Genomic DNA, 12,217 nt, shown 5'->3' with positions numbered 1-12,217 from the left:
ACAGATCACTGCCAATCACATGGCCCAACGTCCATGCACATCATGTGCGAATTTTGAATGGTTTGTTTATATTACAGATATCTATAGTTCTGCGTCGTCTAAATCAAGCGATCGAAAAATAAAAGACTGTTGAACCACCAACTTTGCGCGAGTAAACAGTAGTCAAATTATATTGTGTTTATTTTGTTTCGCACAATAGTTTTTGTTAGCAGGTCCCCCAAAATCGCGTGCTAATCCGAAAACATACCGTGACTTGAAATTTAACTCTAAACTTTCCACTTACAGCACCAAACACTTGTCGCAACAAATTATGATTATATTGTCATTTAAAACGACACTTGGGGCTAAACAGTATCACGTGAACATGAGACGAACTGTTTCGAAACAAATTTGATTTTCACGCCTGTTCTAAACACCATGGATACCTTTATCAGTGGTTTAAGGGCAGGCAAACGGAGGAACTCTGCATTTGCAATTTTTTTGAAGATGTGGGAGCAGTATGACCGAGTGGATTTGAAATCAGGTTCTTATTTCAAATCCTCCACAGTAATTCTTTAAATTTTCTGTTTTCACTCGTGCCGAATTCAAATGTTTCGCCAAGAACCAACGGGTTCACCTCCCAACTATGGCGGTTCATGACTATTTACCTGCAATTTATTGCACATGATAAGAGGAGAGCCCCAAGTAGCAAAGTGCTGCTTAAGACATCCTTACATAAACCAGCATCAATTTATTATTTCAAAAAGCGTTTAACCTCACTGAAACGCAAATGTTGTCAGGACAACTATAGTGACTTAACCAAAGACACCTCCACAATCATGGCCGGCCTGGTTGCTAAGGGTTCATGTGACTAACCTCGTTTTCGAGCCAGATAAGACACTGTTCCTTATCGTTGTTTTTGTTCTCTTATAATTATGCAAAATTAGATAAAAACTTTTCAAAAGGACTATCGATCATTCATTTCTTTCTTTTGAAATGTCTAGTAATTTTTTTTAAATGCAAAGCTGGTTGTTTTGTAAGAGTCTGAATCACGCACCCAAAAATAGTGGCTGCTAGACGGGTTTGAGAAATTGTTCAGTTAAAATGAAATTTTCTCCGTCTTAGCATACACTGACTGGGTAAACGTTGTCTTGATCCATACACACAACAGTGCATTTCACTTTTATGCCAATGACTATGTTTATATTTCATTATGAGAAAATAGGCCATTTAACAGTTGTGTACTTAATTGCCAAGCCTTTGATTCAGAGTGAGGCTGAAGGTGACCCTGTTGTGATAGAGACCTGTATCTACTTAGCATTATAACAAAGTGATTTACATTTGAAAGGCAGCAAGGTTTGTATCATAACATGGTCAACCCTAGCTTCCCATTCAAAGGCTTGGCAACCAAGCACACAACTGTAAAATGGACTATTCAATACAACCGATCATGAAGCACATCTTTCATACTTAAGTAAGTCACCCGTAAAATAGCGACACAGTTCAATCCCGTGTCACCTAAAACGACGATGTTTTGTTTATATTGCCTCATATTGTTCCATCACAAAAACGTATCTTCGAAAATGTTAAGAACAGTACAAATTGTTCGAAAGGTGGTCAGAAACCTTCCATAACGCTGAAAAAAAATATCAGTTTTATATGTTATCCAAAACAAACTGCCGAATGGTAAAGTCTGAGTGATTTGATCGATCATATTAGGTTTCATTCAAGTAAAAAGTACATATTTCAAGTGAGGTAAATAACAATACTACAAATTCTAGTGAGACCTGTACAGAAAATTGAATAATAAGTATTGCCAAGAGATCACCTATGACTCAAGTCAAATGAAATCACTCTAGTTCCATTAATTCCACAACGATATGATGGAATTATTCAAGAAAAAAGTTCTTCCGCCACGTGCAAGTGTACACTACAGAAGTCACGTGAAGAATCTTAAATAGCAGATACGTTTTCGAGGGCTTCAGGGAGCTTCGAATGAACAGAACGCATCCTTGGCATATAAAACCATTGGCATTTTTTGTTCACTTCCCGTTGTTTTTGTCTCAAGCCGTTTCCCGGTGTGACGAGAAATCAAATTCTGACTAGTCATTTCTTCCCTTTCAGTTATTAATGTTTAACTCCGACAAAGCGCCAACGGTGTTTACATGTTTTCACATGTTCGGGTTTACGGCAAGCGCGTAAAAACGACTCTACTAGTACCAAGGGCGCCAAAATAAAAAACTTGTGAATGAATTGGGAGTCACTGAAAGGTAGCGAACGATCTTTTTGTTGAAAGAAGAGGGCTGTAGTCAATTGAAATCATCAAATTTCCCGTGTTTAAGGTACCTTTTGCCTCGCTTCGCCGTGTGTTTTGAATCACTTTGAAAACTCTACAGTGGTCTCTGTGCGGTTTTCCTGACCAACTAATCGCAGAGAGCTGTCTTAATAAGTTCAAGCATGAGATCTATCTACTAAAAAGTCACCCTAAACATACCAATAATAGAGATCCAAAGGACGCAAATAATCACCGTCTAAACACCACGTGGAATACGTACCAATAATTCGATGCTAAAGTCAACCCAGCTGAAATTTTAATTTGCATTAACAGACGGACAATAGGTCAAATCAAGCGGGAAGGTAGGTAGCCAATCAGCGCCTTTGTTCATTCCGATATTTCACTTTCTATTACGCAACGGTATTGGGTGTTTCACCGTTCTGGTTTTACCTGTATCTATTGCGTCGAAATGTATGACGCACTTGTTTCTTCCTTTCATTGGTCTTTGCGTGATATTTCTCTGAAAATATGAATTGTTGGAGCGAAATAATAGCATGATACGATTCAACTGAGCTTTCATCAAAATTCACCCACAGAGCCTTCCGTAAACATGGTGTTTAGCAAGTTTCGTTTACAAAGAGAAAGAGAAACTTCAATATCGTTTTGAAGGCACGTGCTAATCTCGCCGGGAAATATATAGATATATATAATTCAAAGAGACTTCTTTTAATCAATACTCAACGACTTGACATTGGCATTTTCAAGATTGCACAGTGAGAGATGAGCGTGTTACAGTAACTGCCGCCGCTTTTTCATTCATGCATCACTAATTTGTTGTAGTGATCTATTTCAGGGGCTTTATTTCCATTTAAAAGGCACATTTGATCATCTCTAACCCTGGTTCAGATTTCACCACAGTGCTGCTCACAATGCTCAATTTCTTCATTTCGTTAACTACTCGTCGCGGTTCATTTCCTAAAGCAAATTTCATGGATTGTTTATTCATGAAAACTAAAAAAAGTGCATTTTTCGCTCTTGAAATCTGTCGAGCGATCAGTGATCGAAGTTTGAATTTTGCCGGGTCATAGTGGAAGGGGAAGGAATCTAGTTGATTAAAAACTGATCCATATCGATTAAAAACTGATTCTTATCGATGGGACTGAAGTCGAATCGAAATGATTTCTACGCAGCTGTGTATTACTTAAAGGCGGCTGTAGTATATGCAAATTACGACATTTTTCATTTCCATTGTGGTTGCCACGTTTCCCGCTTTACTCTCCCGCCAAAACACGAGAGAGAGTTACCTGCTGCTCTGTTAGGGTTTATTTCGCAACAAAGAGATTCAAGGTGGGAACGTAACAGTACGTGAAAGTTGAAATAGGATGACAAAGTAAACTAATTGAACCGTTCCTTCTTTTACCTGTCGTTAGGCCGGTTGTTTTTTTTTTTTAGACACTTTGCCATATGAAACCGAAATACCCGTCTGGCCCCGTCTCCGAGATGTAACCCTGCTATTCCCTGTGTTGATGGTTTGATGTCTTTATTGATATAAGATGGTGATCTAGATCTTGTGTACCAGCCCAAAGCTATCGTATTTGAAAACTCGTGCGGATCAAACTTGAAAGATCGTACCTCGAAACTTCTGACTTATGATGAGGAACCAATTGATGAATTGCTCTGAAAATCGTTCGATACTGAAAGTGCTAAGTAACCGCCCTTCTTGGTCGGTTTGACCCATCAGATTTATTTTCCTTAGTTCGAAACCAATAATAGGCAGAAAAGTGAAATGTGTTCACAAGGGGTATTTTAGTTTCTGTCGCTTTACATATCAAGATATCAGTATGATGTCGGCGTCATATCCGCCACACGTTCCTAGAATTTAATTTCTAAATATATCTTTTACAGAAAAGTGTTACCCGTACCTTTTAATTTTAACACATGATGATACGGTATTTATACTTTGCACAACGTAGAAATCACAGAGTAAATTTTACGTTTAGTAAAAGACATTCTACCTTAGGATTTGTTAGGATAAATTGTTTGGTTTCACCAATCGTAATTCCTTTGATGTGAATTAACAGTGTGTAAGTCGGGTACGATACGAGGAAAGTATAAATTTGGCAGGAAAGAGTCTGTTAATTCTTAAATGTGACTCTCCCACCGTTTTAATGAAAAGCGCCCGGTATGGGTCATATATTTCTAGGAATTTTGAAACTCCTGGCTCGCCAAACAAAGTATATGTGGGTAATGTGGTTAGACATTCAGACGACTTGAGTGATGACATGTGTGTTTGGCAAAGAAATGAATGTTGTGATAGCTGAAAATTCTACTGAGTTCATTTGATTCTTCATTCTTAGCTCTCTTCTCTGCATCGCTTTTGCTCTTCAAAACGGTTGAGGCTTCTGCAAAGGAGTTGTCTCTGTAGCATCATTTGAAAGCGAAACATCACAGAAATAGAGCATTTAGCATTCAGTTTGCGCCGCGCCACTCTCAGAGACCTGAGAACTGATACCGTTTTATTCTATGTTTATGACATTAAAACTGGAATCTCTTTGAGATTAAAAGATGTAAGTCATTCTGTGTTCTTCTCAGGCGGTTTCTTTGCAGACGATTCCAGCAAGTCACGCACAATCTCCGTACCTCTCCTTCTCGTTGAGGTCACTCTTTGGTACAGTCTTAGAAAGAACACCGCTGGTATACAAAGACAAGAGGCGCAGATGAGAAACACAATGACAAAGAAACACCAACTAGGATACTCCACATTCTTGACGTCGCCCTGAAATTAAAGAAAAAGGAGTTGTCAATAGTTTTTTATGAATTATAATCCTCTAGAAATTATCGATAATCTCAGTAAACAATACTGTTTGATTATGCAGTCATGAAAGGATGAAAGGCACGTTTTTGTAATGCCTTTGTTAGTTAACTAAAGCCATTCAAACTATGACCAGGCTCGACGAGGATGGCAGAAACCGAGCGAGGGTTTTATCTTATCTTACTGTATAACGCCATCCTCTCTCCACTAATTTCGTGTGATGATTTGTTCCGACGAGAGATTAGTATGGATTAGAGGGACGTCCGAATCGTTCCACATTTACTATGTTTATGTGTTATGAAAAAAATCCAACTGAGTAAACAGACTTTTATTCCCAGCGACGGGCAAAGCCTTTTCATTTGATGAAATAAAGAATTCGTTCCCAGTCCCCTGCTCGTTTATAATATGACGGGTTATTGAAATGCTCTGCCCAAAGCCCCCAACTTCCGTTTTATGCAGATATTCGAGGAAGTGTTGTCGGTACCTCCTTGCTGTTCCAAACCGAATAAGTAATCGGTTTTAGTCCAAGGTTTAACACGCTCCAGACAAAGATGACCAAAACTATCGAAGGGGACACAAATCTCCAAGTTATTTTCCAGTACAAGCCAGGTCGTATGTGGAGCATGTACTCGATGTCGTCGTAAAACCTGCAAATCAAAGCGCGAAAGATAGTTTAGAACTGTGTTGCCGATCGTTCTGAGTATCCAGTGAAAGAATGTTAGTGCAGGGGGATAATTGTTCTGTATAAATTGACACCACAGGTAAAGGTGTGTCTGATAGCAAGAGAAATGAACTTTTTAGAAACCTTATTGTTTCCTAAATCTGCGCTAATCACTGGCGCATAGCTTCAGACGATCTGCGGCGAATAATCTCTGCATGGGCGAGAAACATTTATTACATGAGTACCACCCATAGTTTATTCTTACATTTACTTCCAATGAAGTCTTTTCTGACCTTTACTTGCTTGGTTAGTTATTTGTTTCATTGGGTCAGTGAAGATGGCCATACCACCATGCGGACTGGGATCACAAGAACTCTTTTTTCCACTCCCGCCCCAATGAATTATTCCATGAAATAATGAAACGTTTGCTGTTTCAAACCTTGGATGAAATTACAGCGTTATCTTTCAATAATTACCTGTTGGCGCCGTAGACCCATGAAACACCAACAAGTTCAAAGAAGCAGATGAACAGAAGCGGAAGTGTTCCTGTAAAGCTGTCAAACATCTGCAGCCAGTACTCTCCTGACGTCTGACAGAAGAGCAGTCCAACCGCCAGACACACAAGACACGTTAGACCTGACAACAAAATGTGTTTTTATAAGCTTATATATTTTGTCATCTGGAATGTGCAAAGTGTTCCCCGTTTTTTTTTCCAATTTTTTATTTTCGTTACAGATCACATCCGTAACCATTTACTAGGAGCCCATTACGATGTTTATGGACTCCTACTTTCACCTCGTCTCCTTCGCAGCCTTTGGTTGGTCTTGTCACACAACGCTTTCTCTTTCCACCAACAAACCGTGGCTGCAAAGGAGACTAGCAGTCACTCAAAGATCATGGTATAAGCCGACATGGTTGTTCAAGGTTTTTCTTCACGCTTTGGGCTAGCTGCGTGCATTTTCTCCAGGTTTTATGGCGTATTGTGTTAGAAAAGGAAAAAGTCAATCGGGTGTCAATTAACTAAACGCAAACAGGAGCGGTGGTTAGTTTTTGGATTCGAGGTTTGCTCTTGTGTCTTGAAGTTTGTTTTGGGTAGTCGGCGTATTATTGACTGGTAAGAATCAAATCAGTCTTCACGGTTTTCTTAGTCTCAAATGAAAAAAATATATCACAAAATGGAAATTCTGTTATGTTACTTGGCTAAAAAGTTAGTAAAACTTAATTTACCTGTCAGTACTTCTTTTCGCAGAGGAATCAACCTCTGGTCGTGCAGGGAATTAAGCACACCCTCCAGTATACCGAACATGCTCCCGAGCCCGAGAGACAACAACATGGAGAAGAATAGCACAGACCACAGTGGAGACAAGGGAAGCTTCAGGATGGCTTCAGTGAAAGCTATGAACGTCAGGCCAGGACCTTGAAACGACTGATAAGGAAATTCATTTAAAAAATGAAGGTTTGTGCCGAGACTGATATTTCAGTACTATCCTAATCAATTCAGTCGTAGAGGTTCGAAGCAAGAGACTATTGATTTTGTCCTTTAATTTGGATTAATTTCCTGATTTTCGAATTTCTGAGAAGACATTAGTAAAAATTTACTTGTTGAACATCTTCGTTCACTTTTATTGCCACTATTTAGATCCTTACCTCAGAAAGCCAATATGTTAGATTATGGCATTTTTCCTCAATTGTTATTCCAAGTGGAAGGTGAGTATTGTTTGCGCCACCGTATAGACTCAAACATTCGTCGTACGATCCATGTGCCTACGAAAATAAAGTCAAACGAATTTGTTTGTCAAAAAAGAAAAAGAAAACTATTTGAAAATCTTTTCCATTGGAGTCCTCTCAGAGGAATGAGCAGTTTCCTAGAAACTAGCTTCAATAGGGCGTCTCGTGTTTTTTCTCGACGAAAGTATTACGAGAATGGCGCAGTGAGGTAATCAAGATGCCAACAAATTGGTAGTCTTGCAGTCATTTTTTCTTTCTTTAATCATGAAAGGGTTCAATTACGCCCAATGATAAAAGCATTTTTTTGACATTGTCACAAAGAGCGCATCGGAAGCTACACGAAGAATGTCTTTTTGAATTATTTACGCTGAAAAACTTGAATTAAAATCTTGTAACCGTTCTCGGACGACAACAACTACAGCAGAAACATGTTATTATAACCTCAACCTGGTAACTAAGTGAACTGCACATTTCTTTTTACTACGTGCAATATCCCAACGCATAACGAGTCCAGTCGCCTGACACGCTATCGGGGTGAGTCGTTCTCCCGTTCCTTTTGCTCACTTGTGTGGTAGAAATCTACCTTTCCAGGCCGAAACCTCACCTTGAAGCCGAGAACGGAGAAAACAACAACAGCAGCAAAGACTGAGGTCAAACTATCAGTCAAAGAAATAAGAATGGCATCTCGCCGACAGTTGTTATGTACTGGGTTGTAACTTGCCATCGCAATGAGGGTCCCAAAACCAACACCAACAGAAAAAAACACTTGAGTTGCAGCCTCTAGCCATACTAAAGGTGAAGTCAATCTGGAGAACTAAATGTTGAGATAAAGCGGAGTTAAAGATCGGGAAAAATCATCTCATATTTTCTATAAGTTGTTTACACTATGCGCACACAATAACATACTCTACTTTTGTGGTAGCCTGCAAAACAGGCGCTTTTTTATTTTCGAAGCCGACAATAAGAAAAAGTCCTGTTCTGAAGACCCGTCTTCCTTACCAAGCCTTTCAGAGCTTCGCTGCTCGTTGCTTTGGCTTTTGGCCCACACAAATTCTCCAGGTACGCATGTTACTTCAGATGTTTGATGCCTCATTATGCCGATAATAATCAGTTCTTTGTTAGGCTCGATTTCTCCCGTTTGGGCGAGTTCGGTCTTCGATGATATTCTCGAACGTGGGCTCACTTTCTAAACTACGGCTATAGTAATCGGGCCAAGTTCTTTAAAGTAAAAATGGAGGTCACACAGTCCATACTGATCGGCCAAATAGGTACAACTATTCATTTATGAAGAGAATTGAGAAATCAATCAGAATGGTTCCCGGCCACCAGGAAATGTTATTTCTAAACTGTATCCACCATCGGGATGGAATTTTGACCCTCTCCCCCACTGACTCGCACAATACCCTATAGACTGTGTGCTTTGTCGATCACTTCTGACTCGTGAAAAATGCTCCAATCTGAGGAGTCTGCCTGTAGTGAGTGTCCTTTTGCAAAGGTTTAACAGTAGAAATGAACACGGTTTTCCGATAATTACCTGAGGTTTGAACATGTGTATTATTCCATCTAATGACCCCTTCAATGTAACAGCTCTACCAAAGAAGATGGCCAGCACGATATATGGTAAGGTGGCAGTGACATACAACGCCTATAAACAAATGAGAACTTAGATAACTCTAAAAGGTTTACAAAAACAAAACACAAAACGGAGTCGTCTTCAGACAACGCCCTTGCTTTTCTTCCTGAGAGAACCACTCTAACTGGCAAGGCTTATTAATGTTTTACCTTTCCGGCAGACTGGACACCACGGCTGACAAACAAAAACAGAACAATCCATGCCAACACTAGTGCAAGGCAAAGATGCCACTGGAAATCACCCATATCCTCGATGGAGGTTGTTGTACCAAGGGCTTTAGTGTACCAGAAATACTGTGTTCGACCGGCCAGTTTGCATTCCTCATTCACCGTACAGTTCACGCCGCTGGGGCAAGTAGAGTACGGGAGGGGGTCTTGAAACGACACAAAAAGATAATAGAAACACCATGCAATGATCATGTTGTAGTACATAGAGATCAGGACGCATACGACCACCGAAGCCAGCCCCACACCACCCAGGTAGGGATGAATAGCTTTCCACACACCGATGGGACCCTGACGGAGGCCTTGGCCGATGGCAAGCTCGAGGAAGAAGAGAGGAATCCCCAGGAGGATCAGGCTGATGAAGTATGGAATTAGAAACGCACCTTTTATGGAAGAAATGAAAAATAACTTTGATTAGAGAAGACATGAATGGTCAAACTAGCCATGCCTCTCTGCCCACATGTAGAGATTTAGTATCGTTTTAGTCACAAACCGAAATAATAAACTTCCATTTTTGGTTTTGAAAAAGAGCTTGGTCCAACCAAAGCATAAATTATGGAAACAGTTCTGTGAACTGATGACGATTTTGCGTGTATTGCATGCACAACCCTTTCCAATATAAAGGAAAAAAAGAGAAACTTATACGTGAAAGGGTTCCGACTCGCTAAAACATTTGCTGGAGGCCGCCGGATCGAATAAAGATGATTGCATGCGATACAAAGATACACTTTTAGAAATTTTTTAATTTTTTAATCTTAAAATGATTTTAAGAAATGTTTTAGCGCAATTTTTTATTGTTAAATGCTTTTCAAAATCACTTCTTCTTCGTATACACTTTTCAATCGCATAAAAATTATTTTGGATTGAAACTGTTCAAAAGGAAAAATACTTTGAGGCAAATTGCATACGTTAAAAGAGTTTCGAGTTTCACTTTTTTGGGAGTGTTAAAGAATATTATACCTTCTTAAATTTGGAACATTGCATTTTGACATTTTACAAATGACACGTCGAAAATAGGAAAAATTTTTACGGTTAACTTTTTGAACGGCTATTAGGTGATCCCAGCTAACTCCATCTAGCAGCGTCTTAGTATCACAAGAATTCTTTTAAAACGAAATTTTAAAGCTATACAGCAAAAGGCTAGTGGAGTGACATATTGAAAAGAAGGCAAACCGTGTTCTTTCTATGGTATTTGTTTTTACAGATATAACCTGTTGTGTAAATGTCCTGTCGACCTATTGTTACCAGGAGTTACCGTCTGACGAGCGTAAAATTTGCATTCATCGTTCCAGCCGTGTTAGTAAGGTTCATTGCACGGACATCACAATTTCGCTAGGATAATCTGAGATACCGAGTTCTTTTTTTCGGTTACACTGCTTCAAAGGAGGTGCGATTTTCATCGGTTTTTCTTTTATTGTTCGAAGAGCAAGAGAGTAAATCTAGTAATTAAAAAGAGCAATGCGGGACTCCTCGACATGTGCATGTGATTAAATTTTGAAAGGCGCGTGAGCTTTGTCATTTTATCTAGCCGTAAAGTTGCTCTTTTTGTCAGCTGTTGTTCGACGTTGCTTCCGATCTGATGTATTTGCAATTCCACCAAGTATTTCCAGGGAAACAATGGAGAATAACTTACTAGCGGTCAGTTTGCCAATTTTCAATCAATTGCTTTTTTTTTCAAAAGATGACTGGCTTAAAAAATCGAGCCATGGAGCGACGGGTACAGCTAAACTTAAGATGGAACAAAACATTACTAACGTGATATCTAAGGCTATAACAGCTCTAAAAGTGCGCTGATTTTATTTTAATAAGGCTAGTTTTTCTAATGCGATTTCTTATCTCAACAGGGCGTCAGGGGCTCTCGAATTTTGTGAACGTTATTGTTCTTTTACATGTGCTTTCCTAAAAGGAAATTATTTAATCCGTCAATAAAAAAAAAAAAAAAACATGGCCCAAGAACCTAAAGCAGAAATGGTAAAGGAAGTAAAACCAAATAATACGAACTATTGCGTTTTAATTCCAAGCAGGAATCATTGAGCTAACGGAAGGGAACTATCAGTGAGTGACGATTTTCCCTCCTTCGCCGCAATTTACATAGTAAATTAGTAGTTTCATGACCGCAGACGCGGTATCATGACTCAATTTGAAATCCATTAAATCTCTCCCTACCTCCTCCATTTTTCTGACATAAATACGGAAATCTCCATAAATTCCCAAATCCAACCGCGAACCCGATAGTAGCGAGAATATATTCAGCTTTGTTTCCCCAAGTCTGCGGTTTTACCACATCCACCTCCTCGCTTGCTGCGTCTCTGTCGAAATCGAGCTTGCCCTCTTCCGCTTCATCGTACCCATTCTCAGGGCTGGCTGTTAGATTCAGAGTTACTAAACCGTCGCCTTTTCTATCTTGTCTTGGCATTACGATCGCATCGCTCTGAATACGCGCCAAGGCTCAAAGACACAATTCGTCTGAAGGCTCATAAAGCGAGGGACGAAGAATAAATAGAAACCAGTTTTCCCAAAACACAAAAACCAGTTTGACTGGTTTGAAAAATAATTCCTTTGTGAACAGAGAAGCGCGCTAAACGTGATTTTAGACCATCTATGTAAAAACAACTAGGAACCGTTTGGTATCGGCGATCGTGAAATACAACTGGGCATTATCAATTTAAAACCCTCTCAAGTAACATGTAATAGTTCGTTCACGATCCTACAATAGAGGTTCATGTGTAAATATTTCATCAGCACGGATGTTTTCTGATGACTGACGGCCAGGAACATTTGAATCGTAACAAGAGAATTTCCATGATTTTTACAAATACGAGGAGGGTGCTTGATGAGAGTTTAAATGATGTCCAATTGATTTGATTTACGTTTTTCAGGACTTAATATGAAATAACATGACAAA

General features: G+C 39.4%; 2 protein-coding genes and 1 long non-coding RNA gene across 4 annotated transcripts in view; 1 reads left to right on the top strand and 2 right to left on the bottom strand.

Annotated features, from left to right (window-relative positions):
* Positions 1 to 2,581, bottom strand: part of LOC111341486 (sodium-dependent neutral amino acid transporter B(0)AT3) — a 20,622-nt gene extending 18,041 nt beyond the window's left edge. The window contains exon 1 of the mRNA XM_022948468.2: positions 2,474 to 2,581. The gene's annotated coding sequence lies outside the window, so the exon portion shown is untranslated. The remainder of the gene's footprint in view (positions 1 to 2,473) is intronic.
* LOC148741398 (uncharacterized) overlaps positions 1 to 5,403 on the top strand; it is an 11,808-nt gene extending 6,405 nt beyond the window's left edge. For both annotated transcript variants that reach the window (XR_015993664.1, XR_015993656.1), the window contains exon 2: positions 4,847 to 5,403. This is a non-coding gene — a long non-coding RNA (uncharacterized LOC148741398). The remainder of the gene's footprint in view (positions 1 to 4,846) is intronic.
* Positions 4,097 to 12,217, bottom strand: LOC111341488 (sodium-dependent neutral amino acid transporter B(0)AT1). Its single transcript, XM_022948472.2, has 9 exons — positions 11,479 to 12,217; positions 9,238 to 9,695; positions 8,990 to 9,100; positions 8,060 to 8,269; positions 7,375 to 7,491; positions 6,955 to 7,153; positions 6,204 to 6,363; positions 5,551 to 5,713; positions 4,097 to 5,030 (listed from the first exon to the last, which is right to left on the bottom strand). Exons 1-9 carry the CDS (start codon positions 11,726 to 11,728, stop codon positions 4,827 to 4,829), a joined length of 1,872 nt encoding a protein of 623 aa, XP_022804207.2. The 5' UTR covers positions 11,729 to 12,217; the 3' UTR covers positions 4,097 to 4,826.

This window comes from Stylophora pistillata, chromosome 1 (assembly GCF_964205215.1).
Source record: "Stylophora pistillata chromosome 1, jaStyPist1.2, whole genome shotgun sequence".
Lineage (NCBI taxonomy): Eukaryota > Metazoa > Cnidaria > Anthozoa > Scleractinia > Pocilloporidae > Stylophora > Stylophora pistillata.
Note: the sequence above shows the minus strand (reverse complement) of the source record. Positions and strands in the feature narration are given on the sequence as shown.

Coding starts and splice junctions, on each gene's coding strand:
- LOC111341488 (XM_022948472.2), bottom strand. CDS start 11,728: ATGCCAAGACAAGATAGAAAAGGCGACGGTTTAGTAACTCTGAATCTA. Junction 7,154..7,374: donor TAACATATTGGCTTTCTGAG/GTAAGGATCTAA, acceptor TTTCCTTATCAG/TCGTTTCAAGGTCCTGGCCT. Junction 5,714..6,203: donor TGGGTCTACGGCGCCAACAG/GTAATTATTGAA, acceptor TTTGATTTGCAG/GTTTTACGACGACATCGAGT.